Raw genomic sequence first — 12,199 nt, forward strand, 5'->3', positions numbered from 1 at the left:
GAATGTTAGATTGTACTTGGAAGAAGTTGAGTTTGAATCTAACAATTCTGAAATTGGGAGCTGTTAATGATTTCTGTTTTTCACATAACTGTATAGTGATGTGATCAGTAAAAGCAAATTAAAAGATGGTGTTATTTACTGAACACAACTGAATAATTCTACAAGGATGCTATCACAGTCTTACTTAGTATTAACTACACCTCCCAATTTAGTGTCATCAGCAAATTTTGAAATTGTACTTCTGATTCCCAAGTGCAAATCATTCATGTAAATGGTGAACAACAGTGGTACCAGCACCAATCCCCGTGGAACACCACTTCCCACCTTCCGCCCGTCTGAGTAAATACCTTTAACTCATCCCTTCACTATAACTGGACTTGTCACTATTCCCGTGCCGAGGGGATTGCTGTACCAGACGGGAGGGGCAACATTTGGGGACTCTCGATTCTCCACCGATTCCCATTCCCCTTCTTTCTGGTGGATAATGGAGGTCCAATGTGTGTAACGTGCAAGTCAGTAAGAGTTATCAGCGAGGATTAATCAGCACTTTCTAATTGGAGATGATAATCAATGGAATCTTTCAGACCATGAATTGTAGATTTTATAGCAAAGATTAATATACGATTGCAGTAAAAGTTCATAATTTTATTGTAAAATATTTCAGGAACACTCATCAGAAATTAAGGGGAAAGTTCAGACAGCAGTACTTAAATGGACACTGCAGCCCCGACAACTCAATCAGCTATATATCCAGAATATTAAAATCCAGCCCAGATATAGAGGTTATTAACATCAGCAGAAACAAACCCCAACTGTCAGAATGAACATGGTTCAGTCCTGGATGTGATTAACAGCAGCAATAACAGCAGAATCGAACCTCTGCAGTCACTTGTGAACTTGCTGGTGTCTCAGCAGGTTGGATGACTGATTGAATCCCTTCTCACACACTGAGCAGGTGAACGGCCTCTCCACGGTGTGAACTCGCTGGTGTGTCAGCAGGTTGGATGACTGAGTGAATCCCTTCCCACACATGGAGCAGGTGAATGGCCTCACCCCAGTTTGAGCTCGCTGGTGTGTCAGCAGGTTGGACGACTGATTGAATCCCTTCCCACACAAGGAGCAGGTGAATGGCCTCTCCCCAGTGTGAATGCGCTGGTGTCTCAGAAGGTCAGAGGATTTAGTGAATCCCTTCTCACACACGGGGCAGGTGAATGGCCTCTCTGCAGTGTGAATGTGCTGGTATATCAGCAGGGTGGATGAATTAGAGAATCCCTTCTCACACACAGGTCGGGTGAATGGCCTCTCCCCAGTGTGAATGCACTGGTGCTCAATGAGATGAGATGACTGCCTGAACCTCTTCCCACAGTGAGGGCAACTGAATGGTCTCTCCTCAGTGTGAAGTCGCTGGTGTGTCAGAAGGTGGGATGACTGACTAAATCCCTTCCCACACTTGGAGCAGGTGAACGGCCTCTCCCCGGTGTGACAGCATCGATGAGTTTCCAGCCAGGACGGGGAGCTAAATCCCTTCCCACAGTCCCCACATTCCCACAGTTTCTCCGTGGTGTGGGTGTCCTTGTGTCTCTCCAGGTTGGACAATCGGTTGAAGCCTCATCCACACACACAACACATGTACGGTTTCTCCCCGCTGTGAACGGTGCGATGTTTTTTCAGACTGTGTAACTGGTTAAAGCTCTTTCCACAGTCAGTGCACTGGAACACTCTCACTCGGGTGTGTGTGTCTCGGTGCTTTTCCAGTCACACCGATCTTTGAAATCTTTTCCCACAGACAGAACAGGCAAACATTTCTCCTTCCACATTCAAAGGCCGATGATATTCCCTGTAAAAGCAGTTTACAAAAGACATCACTGTAAGTTCAGGATTAAAATTCGGAACAGATAATTCTAGTTTCGATGGAACATTCTCTCCTCTCTTAGTACATAGAATTACACAGATTGTACAGCACAGAAACAGGCCAATCGGCCCAACTGGTCCATGTGGTGTTTATGCTCCACACGAGCCTCCTCCCATCTCTCTTCATCTCACCCTATCAGCATCTCCTTCTATTCCTTTCTGCCATGTGTTTATCCAGCTTCCCCTTAAATACATCCATGCTCTTCGCCTCAACCACTCCCTGTGGCAGCAAGTTCCACATTCTCAGCACCCTCTGGGTGAAGGAGCTTAATCTAAATAGGACTTCCCTGGGCAACCAATGAGCACTGCTGCCTCTTTTGTGCATTTCCTGGTGAGGCGAAACAGTTGATATTTTCTCATCAAAAAGAGCTGAGCTCGGCAGCATTAGTCCTGTTTTGCCTCCTTTGGAGACCAGGTGTATGAGCAGAGCGAGCGCAGCCTTCACAGCAACTGCAATAAAATTGTTACAGTTGTGAAGGAACTTTGTGTCAGTGCACTGGACCACAAAGTATGTGTGTCGATTATTGTCTTATTACCCTACTGTAAAGTGCCTTGAGATGTTTTAAAAGCTCTATATAAAGGTAAGTTGTTGTTTGTGTATAGAGAACTCTGTTGAAATTTAGTGAAATGATCAATAACCAAGGAAGATCATTTCTTTGTTTGGTTCTGTTTTCATAGAATCATTGAAAAGTACAGCACGAAGGAGGCCATTCGGCCCATCGTGCCTGTGCTGGCTCTTAGAAAGAGCACTCGTGCTTTGTCCCACATCCCTGCTTGTTGTCCGTAACCCTGTAAGATCCTCATCCTCAAGTACCCGCCCAACTCCCTTTTAAAATCATTGATGGAATCAGCTCATGACCTTTTCAGGTCGAGCGTTCCAGATCCCGACAACTCTCTGAGTTTTATTCAATTGTTACCACAGTTGCTTCTGTGGAGCTTTAATAATAAATGCATTTTGCTGTGAAAGCAATTAAAACATTCCTAGTATATAAATAGACAGATGCATCAAAATATTAAAATTGTGGGAGGGAGGGCAGTGCTCGCCAGGGACCAATAAACAATGGAATTCTTCTTTCCCAACCCAATGCTCAGAAGATGAAGTCCCAGAGCTGCCTCTGGCTTGGTTCCACCTGCCCTATTCTGACAAGCTGAGGTGTTGGTCAGTTCACTGTGATTGCCCGGTGGGCAGAAAATGGCAAATCTAGAAATATGACCAAAATAACACATTTTAACCCCAAAGCTGTAAATCCCCGTCCCACACACTCTCCCTCCTCCCTGTGCTGAAATCCAAACCCATCGCACCATCTCCAACATTTCTTTCCTCCACTCCCAGTTTTCCCCCTCCCTCTACTCTGGTTGGGTTCAGTTCTACACCCGCTGTGTGCAGAGTGAGAATCAATGATTCAATGATTGTCCCTCTTGGTCACTGGGACCCTGAAGCCCTGCCCACTCTCTGTTCCTGTATAAAGATGGCCACGCATGCGCCCTGCTGCAGGTTGAACCGGTCTGTCTTTCCTTCACCAAGATGGCGGCACGTAACCCGGGCCTGTCACCGAGAAAAAGCCTCACCGCTGCCGTCTGGTGGAACACATTCAGCCGCTGGATCTCAATCGGGCCTGAGACCATTCTCCAACTTTATAAACCCTGCGGTGCGGCCTACCCGCAATTTATTTATTATTATTTTTTTTTTAATGACATTCACAGAGCTCAAGTGTCGGCTCTTTGTACAAAGTCACAAGCCCTCATGCCTGCAAGGCAGGGGTCCCAGCCTCTTCAAGTTAATGATGTGATCTCCAAGCTTCTTGATCATCTTCACTTGTTCATCCAGATAGTGGGTCTCCAGGAATTCACACAGTTGAGGGTTGGCGCTCCCAGTGGAGAGTTTGTGTAGATCCAGCAGACTCTGGTCAACATTCTTCTCCATCTGCAGGGCTCTCTGCATCGCTGAGCGGAGCCTCCCCCTCTCCCAGCTGAACAAATGGACTGTAAAGAAGCTGAAAAACACTAGATTAATTAAAAAATCTTATCAAATTAAATTTAAATCACATTGGCCGGGGTGATGATGCAATCCAGTCCCCGCGGCACCCACCGGTCTCGGAAGGCCTCAAGCATGCCGGCAGACACCGCGTGCTCCATCTCCAGGGCCACCCGGGCATGAACATAGCCGTGGAAGAGAGGCAGGCAATTGGGCCAAACGACCCCCCCCCCGACCGCCCACTGCCTGCACCTGTTTATGGCCACTTTGGCCAGGCCCAGGAGGAGTCCCACAAGGAGGTCCCCCGAGCTGCCCTCTCCCCTCCGCACCGGGTGGCCGTAGATCAGGAGTGTGGGACTGAAGTGCAGCCAAAAATCGAGGAGCAGCCCCTTCAAATAATGGAACGGGCTGCAACCTCTCACATTCCACATAAACATGGAACACAGACTCCTCTAGGCTGCAAAAATAGCAAGAGGCCTGGGAGTCCGTGAACTTATCTAAAATCTTATTGCACAGGACTGCTCCATGCAACACCCTCCAGGCCAAGTCCCGAACAGATAAAGGGAGGACTCCCGCGTAGAGAGCCCCCCATTGGGGACCTCCGCCTCCACCGGACGGCAAGATGGCACGCCAAGGTGAGTCCGGACGGCAGGCGAAGATGACAAAGTGGAGATTGTGCAGGAGCAGCCCGTACAGGAAACCCCTCTGCGCAGAACTAAAAGACATGGAGGGCATTTCTCCGAGATGGCTCAAGCTGTGAGGCGCCGGTTCCTGAGAGGGGTTTTGGGGCTGCGCGCCGATGAGGAATTCCATCCAAACAGGGGTCAGTTTGGACGGGATCGCCCCACGTGCCTGAGCCTCCTCGATACACCTATTGGAGTCGGGGCCCAGTGCCGCTTTCAGTGTCTCGATGGCTTTGGCCGCGAGCCGGACTTTGGCCCAGGACAGGCGCTGTGCCAGCTCCTCCGGCACCATCCAACCCACTCCTTCGCCATCGAGCAGGTCCCCGACCCTGGTCACCTTACCAGGCACAGCCCTGCCCTCCGCCAGCCGCCCGGTCCAGCGGTCACGGAGGTGCGGATTCCTGAGCAGCGGCTCCTGAAGGAGAGCCGCCACTCCTGACGGGGGAGAACTCCGCCTGGAGGCGATGCTGTTCCAGACCCATAGCAGTTCCTGGTAGAAGACAGGCAACTCCCGCAGGTAGGCATGCGTACGGCCCAATTCCACAAACAGGAGCTGCGTGTCATAGTTGAGGCCGTGCAGCTGGCGGAAGAAATACGTCACCAGCACACACCAGCGAGGAGGATTCTCGACGTACAGGTATCTCTGCAGTGTCCGAAGACGGAAAGTCGCCGCCCGGGTGCAAAGGCACACCAGCGCCTGACTGCCCTCCCTAAGCGGGAGACTCAGAACTGCGGCAGAGACCCAGTGCTTCCCTTTGTCCCAGAAGAAGTTGATGAGCTTCTTCTGCATCTTGGCGACAAACGCAGGGGGCGGGATCAAAGTGACCAACCGGTACCACAACATGGTGGCCACCAGCTGGTTTATGAGCAGCACTCGACCCCTGTAGGACAACACTTGGAGCAGTCCTGTCCAGCGTCCTAGGCGAGCGCTGACTTTGGCCTCCAGCTCTTGCCAGTTCACAGGACAGGCGTCCTCGGCGGGGCTGAGGTAGACTCCCAAGTAGAGGAGGTGCGTGGTGCTCCAGGCGAAGGGCCTGAACTCCTCCGGCAGGGAGTCCACCCGCCACTGGCCCACCAGGAGTCCAGAATATTTCTCCCAGTTGATCCTGGCGGAGAATGCATCCGAGTAAATCTGCTGGCATTCTCGCATCCTCCGCAAGTCAGCGGGATCCGTGACCATGAGGAGCACGTCATCAACGTAAGCCGAGAGGACGACTTCCACGCCCGGCCCTTGCAGAGCCAATTCCGTCAACCTCTTCCGCAAGAGGTGCAGGAAAGGCTCCACGCAGACGGCGTATAACTGACCGGACATGGGGCATCCCTGACGCACCCCCCTCCCGAAGCGAAGGGGCGCCGTCAAAGACCCGTTAACTTTTATCAGACACTCCGTGGCGGCATACAGAAGTCGGATCTGGGTGACGAAATGCGTCGAAGAGATACTCGTGATCCACCCTGTCGAACGCCTTCTCCTGATCCAGGGAAAGGAAGGCGACCGACAGACCAGCCCTCTGGGAATGGTGGACCAGGTCCCGGACCAGATGGATGTTATCGTGGATAGTTTGGCCCGGGACCGTGTAGAACTGGTCGGGGTGGATCATGTCGGCCAGCACAGTGCCAAGGCGGCCAAACATGGCCCTGGCAAAAATTTTATAATCCATGCTGAGGAGGGAGACCGGGCACCAGTTTTTTTTTAAATTTTTTATAAAAGGCGGAGATCGCCCCTCTTAGGCAGCAGGACAATGAGAGGGGCATCTCCCCGGTTGCCAGACTTTCCCCCAGGACCCGCACGTATTCTCCCCCCAGGACGTCCCAGAATGCCCTGTGGAACTCCACGGTCAGCTCGTCCAGCCCCGGGGACTTTCCCCTCGAGAGCTGGCCGAGGGCGCCAGTCAGCTCCGCCAAGCTTAGCGGAGCATCCAATTTTTCAGCGCCCTCCGGGCCGAGCTTCGGCAGATCCTCCCACAAAACTCTGCGCGCATCCTCGCTGGACAGATCCGGAGAGAAGAGAGCCCCATAATAGGCGCAGGTCTCTGCGCTGATCCCCTCCGGAACCGAGACCAGAGATCCGTCGTCGGCCAGCAGCCCCAAGAGCTGCTTATGGACCCCCCATCTTTTTTCCAGCAAGTAGAAGAAGGGGGAGCCGTGGTCCAGGTCCCGGAGGATCTGGATCCGCGACCTCACATACGCGCCTCGGGACCCGATGAGCTGCAGGTCCTTCAGCGCGCCCTTCTTCTCTTCGTACACCTTCCGCAGGGCCTGGTCATCGACGACTTGACTGAGACGGGACTCCAGGTCGAGGAGCTCCCTCTCCAACCGCCCGACCTGGGCCTCCTGCCTCTTGGTCGACCCCCTCGCGTACTCCTGACATAAGAGACGAACGTGAGCCTTGCCCACGTCCCACCATAGCCTCAAGGAGGGGAAGCCCCCCCGCTTCCTTCTCCAGTCGGCCCAGAACCGACGCAACAAATCCCGGATCCGCTCGTCCTCCAGCAGCAGGTTGTTAAAATGCCAGTACGCGGACCCCACCCCGTGCGCGTAACAGAATGAGCTCTGCCCACACCAGGTGGTGGTCCGTGCATGGCACCGGCTGCATGGAAGCTGCTGGAATGCAGGAGAAATGTAAAGGCGGTCGATTCTGGACCTTCCTCCTCCAGACCTCACGTCCACCAAGTCGAAGGACCCGACCAGGTCCCTCAACTCCTCCATCGCCGCCAGGCCGTACGGGGGACCCGAACGGTCCCTCGCCTCAAGGGTGCAATTAAAATCCACCCCGAAGATGACGCACTCGCTGACGTCGATGGAGCCCAGAAGAGCGGACACTTTTTCAAAGAAGCGCACTTGCTGCGCACCGGCCACGGGGGCGTACACGTTCACTAGATAGAGCAGCATGCCCCCCAGGTGAACAGTGACCTGGAGCAAACGGCCCGGCATATGCTCCTTGACCCCCAAGATCTCCGGCTGAAAATGCAGGGCCAGCAAGATAGCCACCCCGCTGGAATAGTTGGAGAGGTGACTTATGCTAACCCCTCCTTGCCACTCCAGGAGCCACGTGGCCTTGTCCTCCGGAATGGTGTGGGTTTCTTGCAGGAAGCACACCGCATACCTCCCGTCCCGGAGGACCGAGAGGTTATTAAATCTACGGCGCGCATCTCGCTGCTATTGATGTTGAGGCTGGCTATGGTTATCTTCATGACAAGAGCATAGTGCAACCTCTACTTAACCTAATGGGAGGAGGGAGAGCGGCCGCTTGTCGACCATCACTCCCTCAGCAGCCCAGCGAGGAACTTGTTGATCCGATGCTGCTCGCGCGACCCCGCGCCCTCATCCGCACCCATGGATTTGACAGCGGCATGGACGGAGCCGACGAGCAGCGCCAGATCTGACCATCTGTCTAGGGCCAGCCGGATTTTGCCAGGGCGACCCCGGCACGCAGCCAGAAAGTCCCGGAGTTCCACAACGGGGATGAGGGGGGACTCGGAGAGGGGCACGAGGGTATCCGCCACCTCACTGGTGACGGAGTCTGACTTGTCCTCGGTGCTCTCCGCTTGGTCCCCGTCCTCCTCCGGGAGGTCGTCATCAGCCAGCCCCGCCTCTGTCTCAATCCCACCCCCAGGATCGGCGGCAGAGGATTCCTCCCTGGGCTCCTCCGGAGGTGCCGGTTCAGGAGGCGGCGGCGGTTTGGGGCCCCCCTCCGCTCCAGGCACTGGGGTGCATGGGGAAACCTGGGAGTACACTATCCCCATTTCCCCCAACACCCCCGGTGAAAGCATCGGAGACGGAGTCAGGGGGTCTTCCCCCTCACCGCCATCAGGCACCGACCCAGCGGACTGTGGAGCTTGAATACATTCCTCGGCCATGTCGAGCAATGCCTGGGAATGGTCCGGACTGTCCTGGGTGAGCCCAGCCTCACTGGCCTTGCCCACCCCAGTCTCCAGGGCGCCCGACATGGCGAGATGTAACAATTCTTGTGTTATTTCCTCTGCGGGTAGATCCGTGGCCCCCCCCCTCACGCGCAGGGTCTCTTCCCCGTCCCCGGGAGGCGCAGGCGGGACAGACTCATCTGTCATACCCTCCCGAGGAACAGGTAACTCCTGCCGAATACAGATGACGGTAATAGTGGGGGGGCACAGCACCCACGGCGGGCGACGATTCCCTCCGCGAGGAGGGACATCGTCTCTCGTGGTCCTCTCCCAGGGACTCGCACCTCCTTTCTGATATGGAGAGACACGAAGGCTGGAGACCTCCATACCTACCGAGGCCTCCTCCTCCGCTCCCTCCCATCGAGCGGGTTGCTCGGATCCCTCGAGCCCGAGCCCGGTCGCAGGTCTTAATTCTTCCACCTCAGCTGTCCCGGGCATGAGGCCCCCCAAACTCCGCCGCCACCTGCGCAAGGTATGCGGGCGTAAGTTCCAGCAGATCGTCCGTATCCGCTTGCTCACCGAGGAGACCTGCCCTAAGGTGCTTCATCTTCTTCTGCAACTTCCCTCCACGCGGACGGTCTCCCTCCCCCCCGCCAGAGGCCGTGATGGCGTTGGCCTCTGACATCAACCGCGCATCAGGTGTTGAGGACGCGCGGACAGAATCGGGGGGGGTTTGCGGTGGCTGCGCCAGCCTTGGCCACCTCAGATGTTCTGGTGGCCTTGGAGGCAGGGCTGTTCTTTCGTACGTGCCCCACCTCCTTACAGGCATGGCACCGCACACCGTCCGACGTCCAAAAGACGCGGAGGGCAGCCCCCTCGTGGCACACAATAAAAGTGCCCTCGGTGTCCTCCTCCCGCGCCAGCTGAATAAAAAGCTGGCACCGGAAGGAGAAGACGTGCCGGAGGCTGGCCTCCCTGCATCCGAGCGGGATCGGTGTGATCCCCGACCTCACCTCCCCCAGTTGACGTAGGTGGGGGAGGAGGAGCTGCTCAGCCGAAACAAAGGGCGGGACATTTGATAAGAGGATCCTCTGCATGGTGGCCTTGAGAGGATCCACCGGCAGGATGGTCCCGCCCATGGTGAGCCCCTTGGTTACGGCCAGGGACACCGCCCGCTCCGACCCCAGGAAGAACACAGCCTTGCCGTACATTTTCGAGGCGACGATGATGGCTGAAGGGCTGACAACCTCAGCCATGGCCTTCACGCATGCTTCGATAGTCATGTTGGGGTGAGTGTAGCTCTTCGCCCTGTGTTTTTTAGTGAGAAGGCGGAAAGTTGACGGGGCAGCAGAAGCAGCAGGAGCAGCCTTGGCCATGGCTGCCACACTTGCATATGACCTTGCTGGCCCCATCACTGGTGATGATGTGGTCGCCATCGTGGGGTGCTTATTATAAAGGGCTACACCCACCCCAAGTCACAGGCCTGGTGATGTTAATGGCCTCAGTGGTTGTTTTCCCTGAGCAGAGGGAGCTTTAAAAGTGAAGGCACACCTCTCCCCTTGTTGATTAAATTGGGAGAGGGGCCTTCTCCCCTCTGCTCAATGGGCAATTAATGGATATGAGGTGCCTCTTTAGAGAGAGGCAAAGAGAGAGAGAAAGGGGGGTGGGAAGGAGGGAGACCGCAGGGGCTGGGTCTCCACTCAGGATGGTGGGTGGGTGCTCGCAGGGGTGCACTCTCTGAAAAATAATCTCTATTGATGGTCTTCTTGTGGGGGGAGAAGATGTCTTCACCTGGGAAAATAAAGCTGGAGATGCCCAGGCTCTGTCCACCACCAGGTCTTAACGACGTGATAATTAAATGATGACTTCGCCTGGGCAGCTCCAGCTGTCCCAGGTCAAGCAATAGGGAGGGGTGTTTGCTAGTGGTGTGTGTGGCCTAGTTTTTACAAGACACTCACACACACCCCTAGATGTTTTCTTCTCCTCCTTCTTTCCTTCCCCCCCACTTAAATACAAAGTCTTTATGAGAGCGCCCCATGAGACACCCACCTGTAGAAGTTTTCCAATGGCTGTCCCTCCTTCTGAACAGATGTAGGATGTTTGTTTATCTCCCCTCTCTCCCTCTCCTGTAATGGAGACCAGTTGGGGAAACAATGATGGGATGGCTTCCCTTTGTTGTTAGCTCTGGTCTGGTCTCCTGGTCTCTCCTCTCCTCTCCCCTGGCACCCCAATAGTAGCTGCAGCAGCAACAGATGTGCTCTCTCCTCCTGGGCACAGAGAGAGAGAGACCTCACCTGTCCTCTCCTCTCTTCTGGCACAGCAGCAGCACAAGATCCTGGCTGGCTATCAGGGATCCCGGGGTTCATTAACCCACTCCCTGAGCGTTCCAGATCCCAACAACTCTCTGAGTGAAAACATTTCTCCTCATCTTTGTCATCCGATTGAGATTGGGCCATTTTTCACCACCTGTAGGGGTGACCCTGAGTTGCCCCAGTGACACCAGACAGGAGCAAAACCCATGATGGCAAGTGCCCCACAGATATTAAACAACCAATAACCGGTTACTTGGCTTTATAAACAGAGGAATAGTAGAATATAAAAGCAAAGAGATGATGCTGGAACTTCATAAATCACAGGTTAGGCCTCAGCTGGAGTGTTGTGGACAAGTCTGGGCCCCACACTTGAGGAAAGGGGTAAAGGCCTTAGAAAGGGCCCAGAGGAGGTTTACCAGGATGTTACCCGGGATGAGGGGCTTCAGTTATGAGGAGAGGTTGGAAAAGTAATAAAATTAATTGAAATTAATAATCCGGTAGGGTTGTCCTGGTACATTCTACTGCCTTATGATTTGGGCTTTAAGCAGAAGTCCAAATTGCTCAGGCAGTATTGTGTAAGCCACAAAGAATATACTCCATCCATTATTCTATAATAAGGGCTGAGACTGAAGGTTTTTATGGCCACAGATCAAGAGATCATAATAGAAGCATATTGGCAGACTGGAATACTGCGTACAGTTTTGGTTTCCATATTTAAGAAAAGATATACTTGCTCTCGAGGCAGTTCAGAGAAGGTTCACTTGGTTGATTCCGAAGATGAGGGGGTTGACGTATGAGGAAAGGTTGAGTAGGTTGGGCCTCTACTCATTGGATTTCAGAAGAATGAGAGGCGATCTTATCAAAACATATAAGATTGTGAGGGGGCTTGATCGGGTGGATGCGGGGAGGATGTTTCCACTGATGGGTGAGACTAGAACTAGGGGGCATAATCTTAGAATAAGGGGCTGCCCTTTCAAAACTGAGATGAGGAGAAACTTCTTCACTCAGAGGGTAGTAAATCTATGGAATTTGCTACCTCAGAGAGTTGTGGAAGCTGCGACATTAAATAAATTTAAAACGGAGATAGACAGTTTCCTAGCTGATAAGGGAATAAGGGGTTACGGGGAGTGGGCAGGGATGTGGACGTGAGTCTAGGTTCGGATCAGTCATGATCCTATTGAATGGCGGAGCAGGCCCGAGGGGCCGTTTGGCCGACTCCTGCTCCTACTTCTTATGTTCTAAGTTCGGACTGTCCTCCTTGGAACAGAGAAGGTTCAGAGGCGATTTATTAGAGGTTTTCAAGATGGTGAGCGATTTTGACAGAATAAATTGGGAAAGAAACATTCGCTCTGGTGAGTGGGTCAATAACTAGAGGTCAAAGATTCAAAAATATTGGCAAAAGATCTAGAGGAGAGATGAGGAGAAATGTTTCCACTCAGAGTTGGGGGGATCTGGAAC

General features: G+C 53.6%; 1 protein-coding gene across 1 annotated transcript; it reads right to left on the minus strand.

The window, feature by feature from the left end:
• Nucleotides 1–885: 885 nt before the first annotated feature.
• LOC147092013 (uncharacterized) lies at nt 886–8,516 on the minus strand. The gene is made up of 2 exons (XM_085976660.1): nt 8,372–8,516; nt 886–1,607 (listed from the first exon to the last, which is right to left on the minus strand). Exons 1-2 carry the CDS (start codon nt 8,514–8,516, stop codon nt 886–888), a joined length of 867 nt encoding a protein of 288 aa, XP_085832786.1.
• Between the last annotated feature and the right edge of the window lie 3,683 nt (nt 8,517–12,199).

Source organism: Somniosus microcephalus, unplaced genomic scaffold (assembly GCF_052327205.1).
Source record: "Somniosus microcephalus isolate GS21.2 unplaced genomic scaffold, FLI_Smic_1.0 unresolved_chr3, whole genome shotgun sequence".
In the NCBI taxonomy this organism is placed as follows: domain Eukaryota; kingdom Metazoa; phylum Chordata; class Chondrichthyes; order Squaliformes; family Somniosidae; genus Somniosus; species Somniosus microcephalus.

What these genes read in the sequence shown, in the direction of transcription:
- LOC147092013 (XM_085976660.1), bottom strand. Translation starts at nt 8,516, where the DNA reads ATGTCGGGCGCCCTGGAGACTGGGGTGGGCAAGGCCAGTGAGGCTGGG. An exon ending in TGGGTCGGTGCCTGATGGCG is followed by an intron (nt 1,608 to 8,371) that starts GTGAGGGGGAAG and finishes TGTGTGGATGAG; the next exon opens with GCTTCAACCGATTGTCCAAC.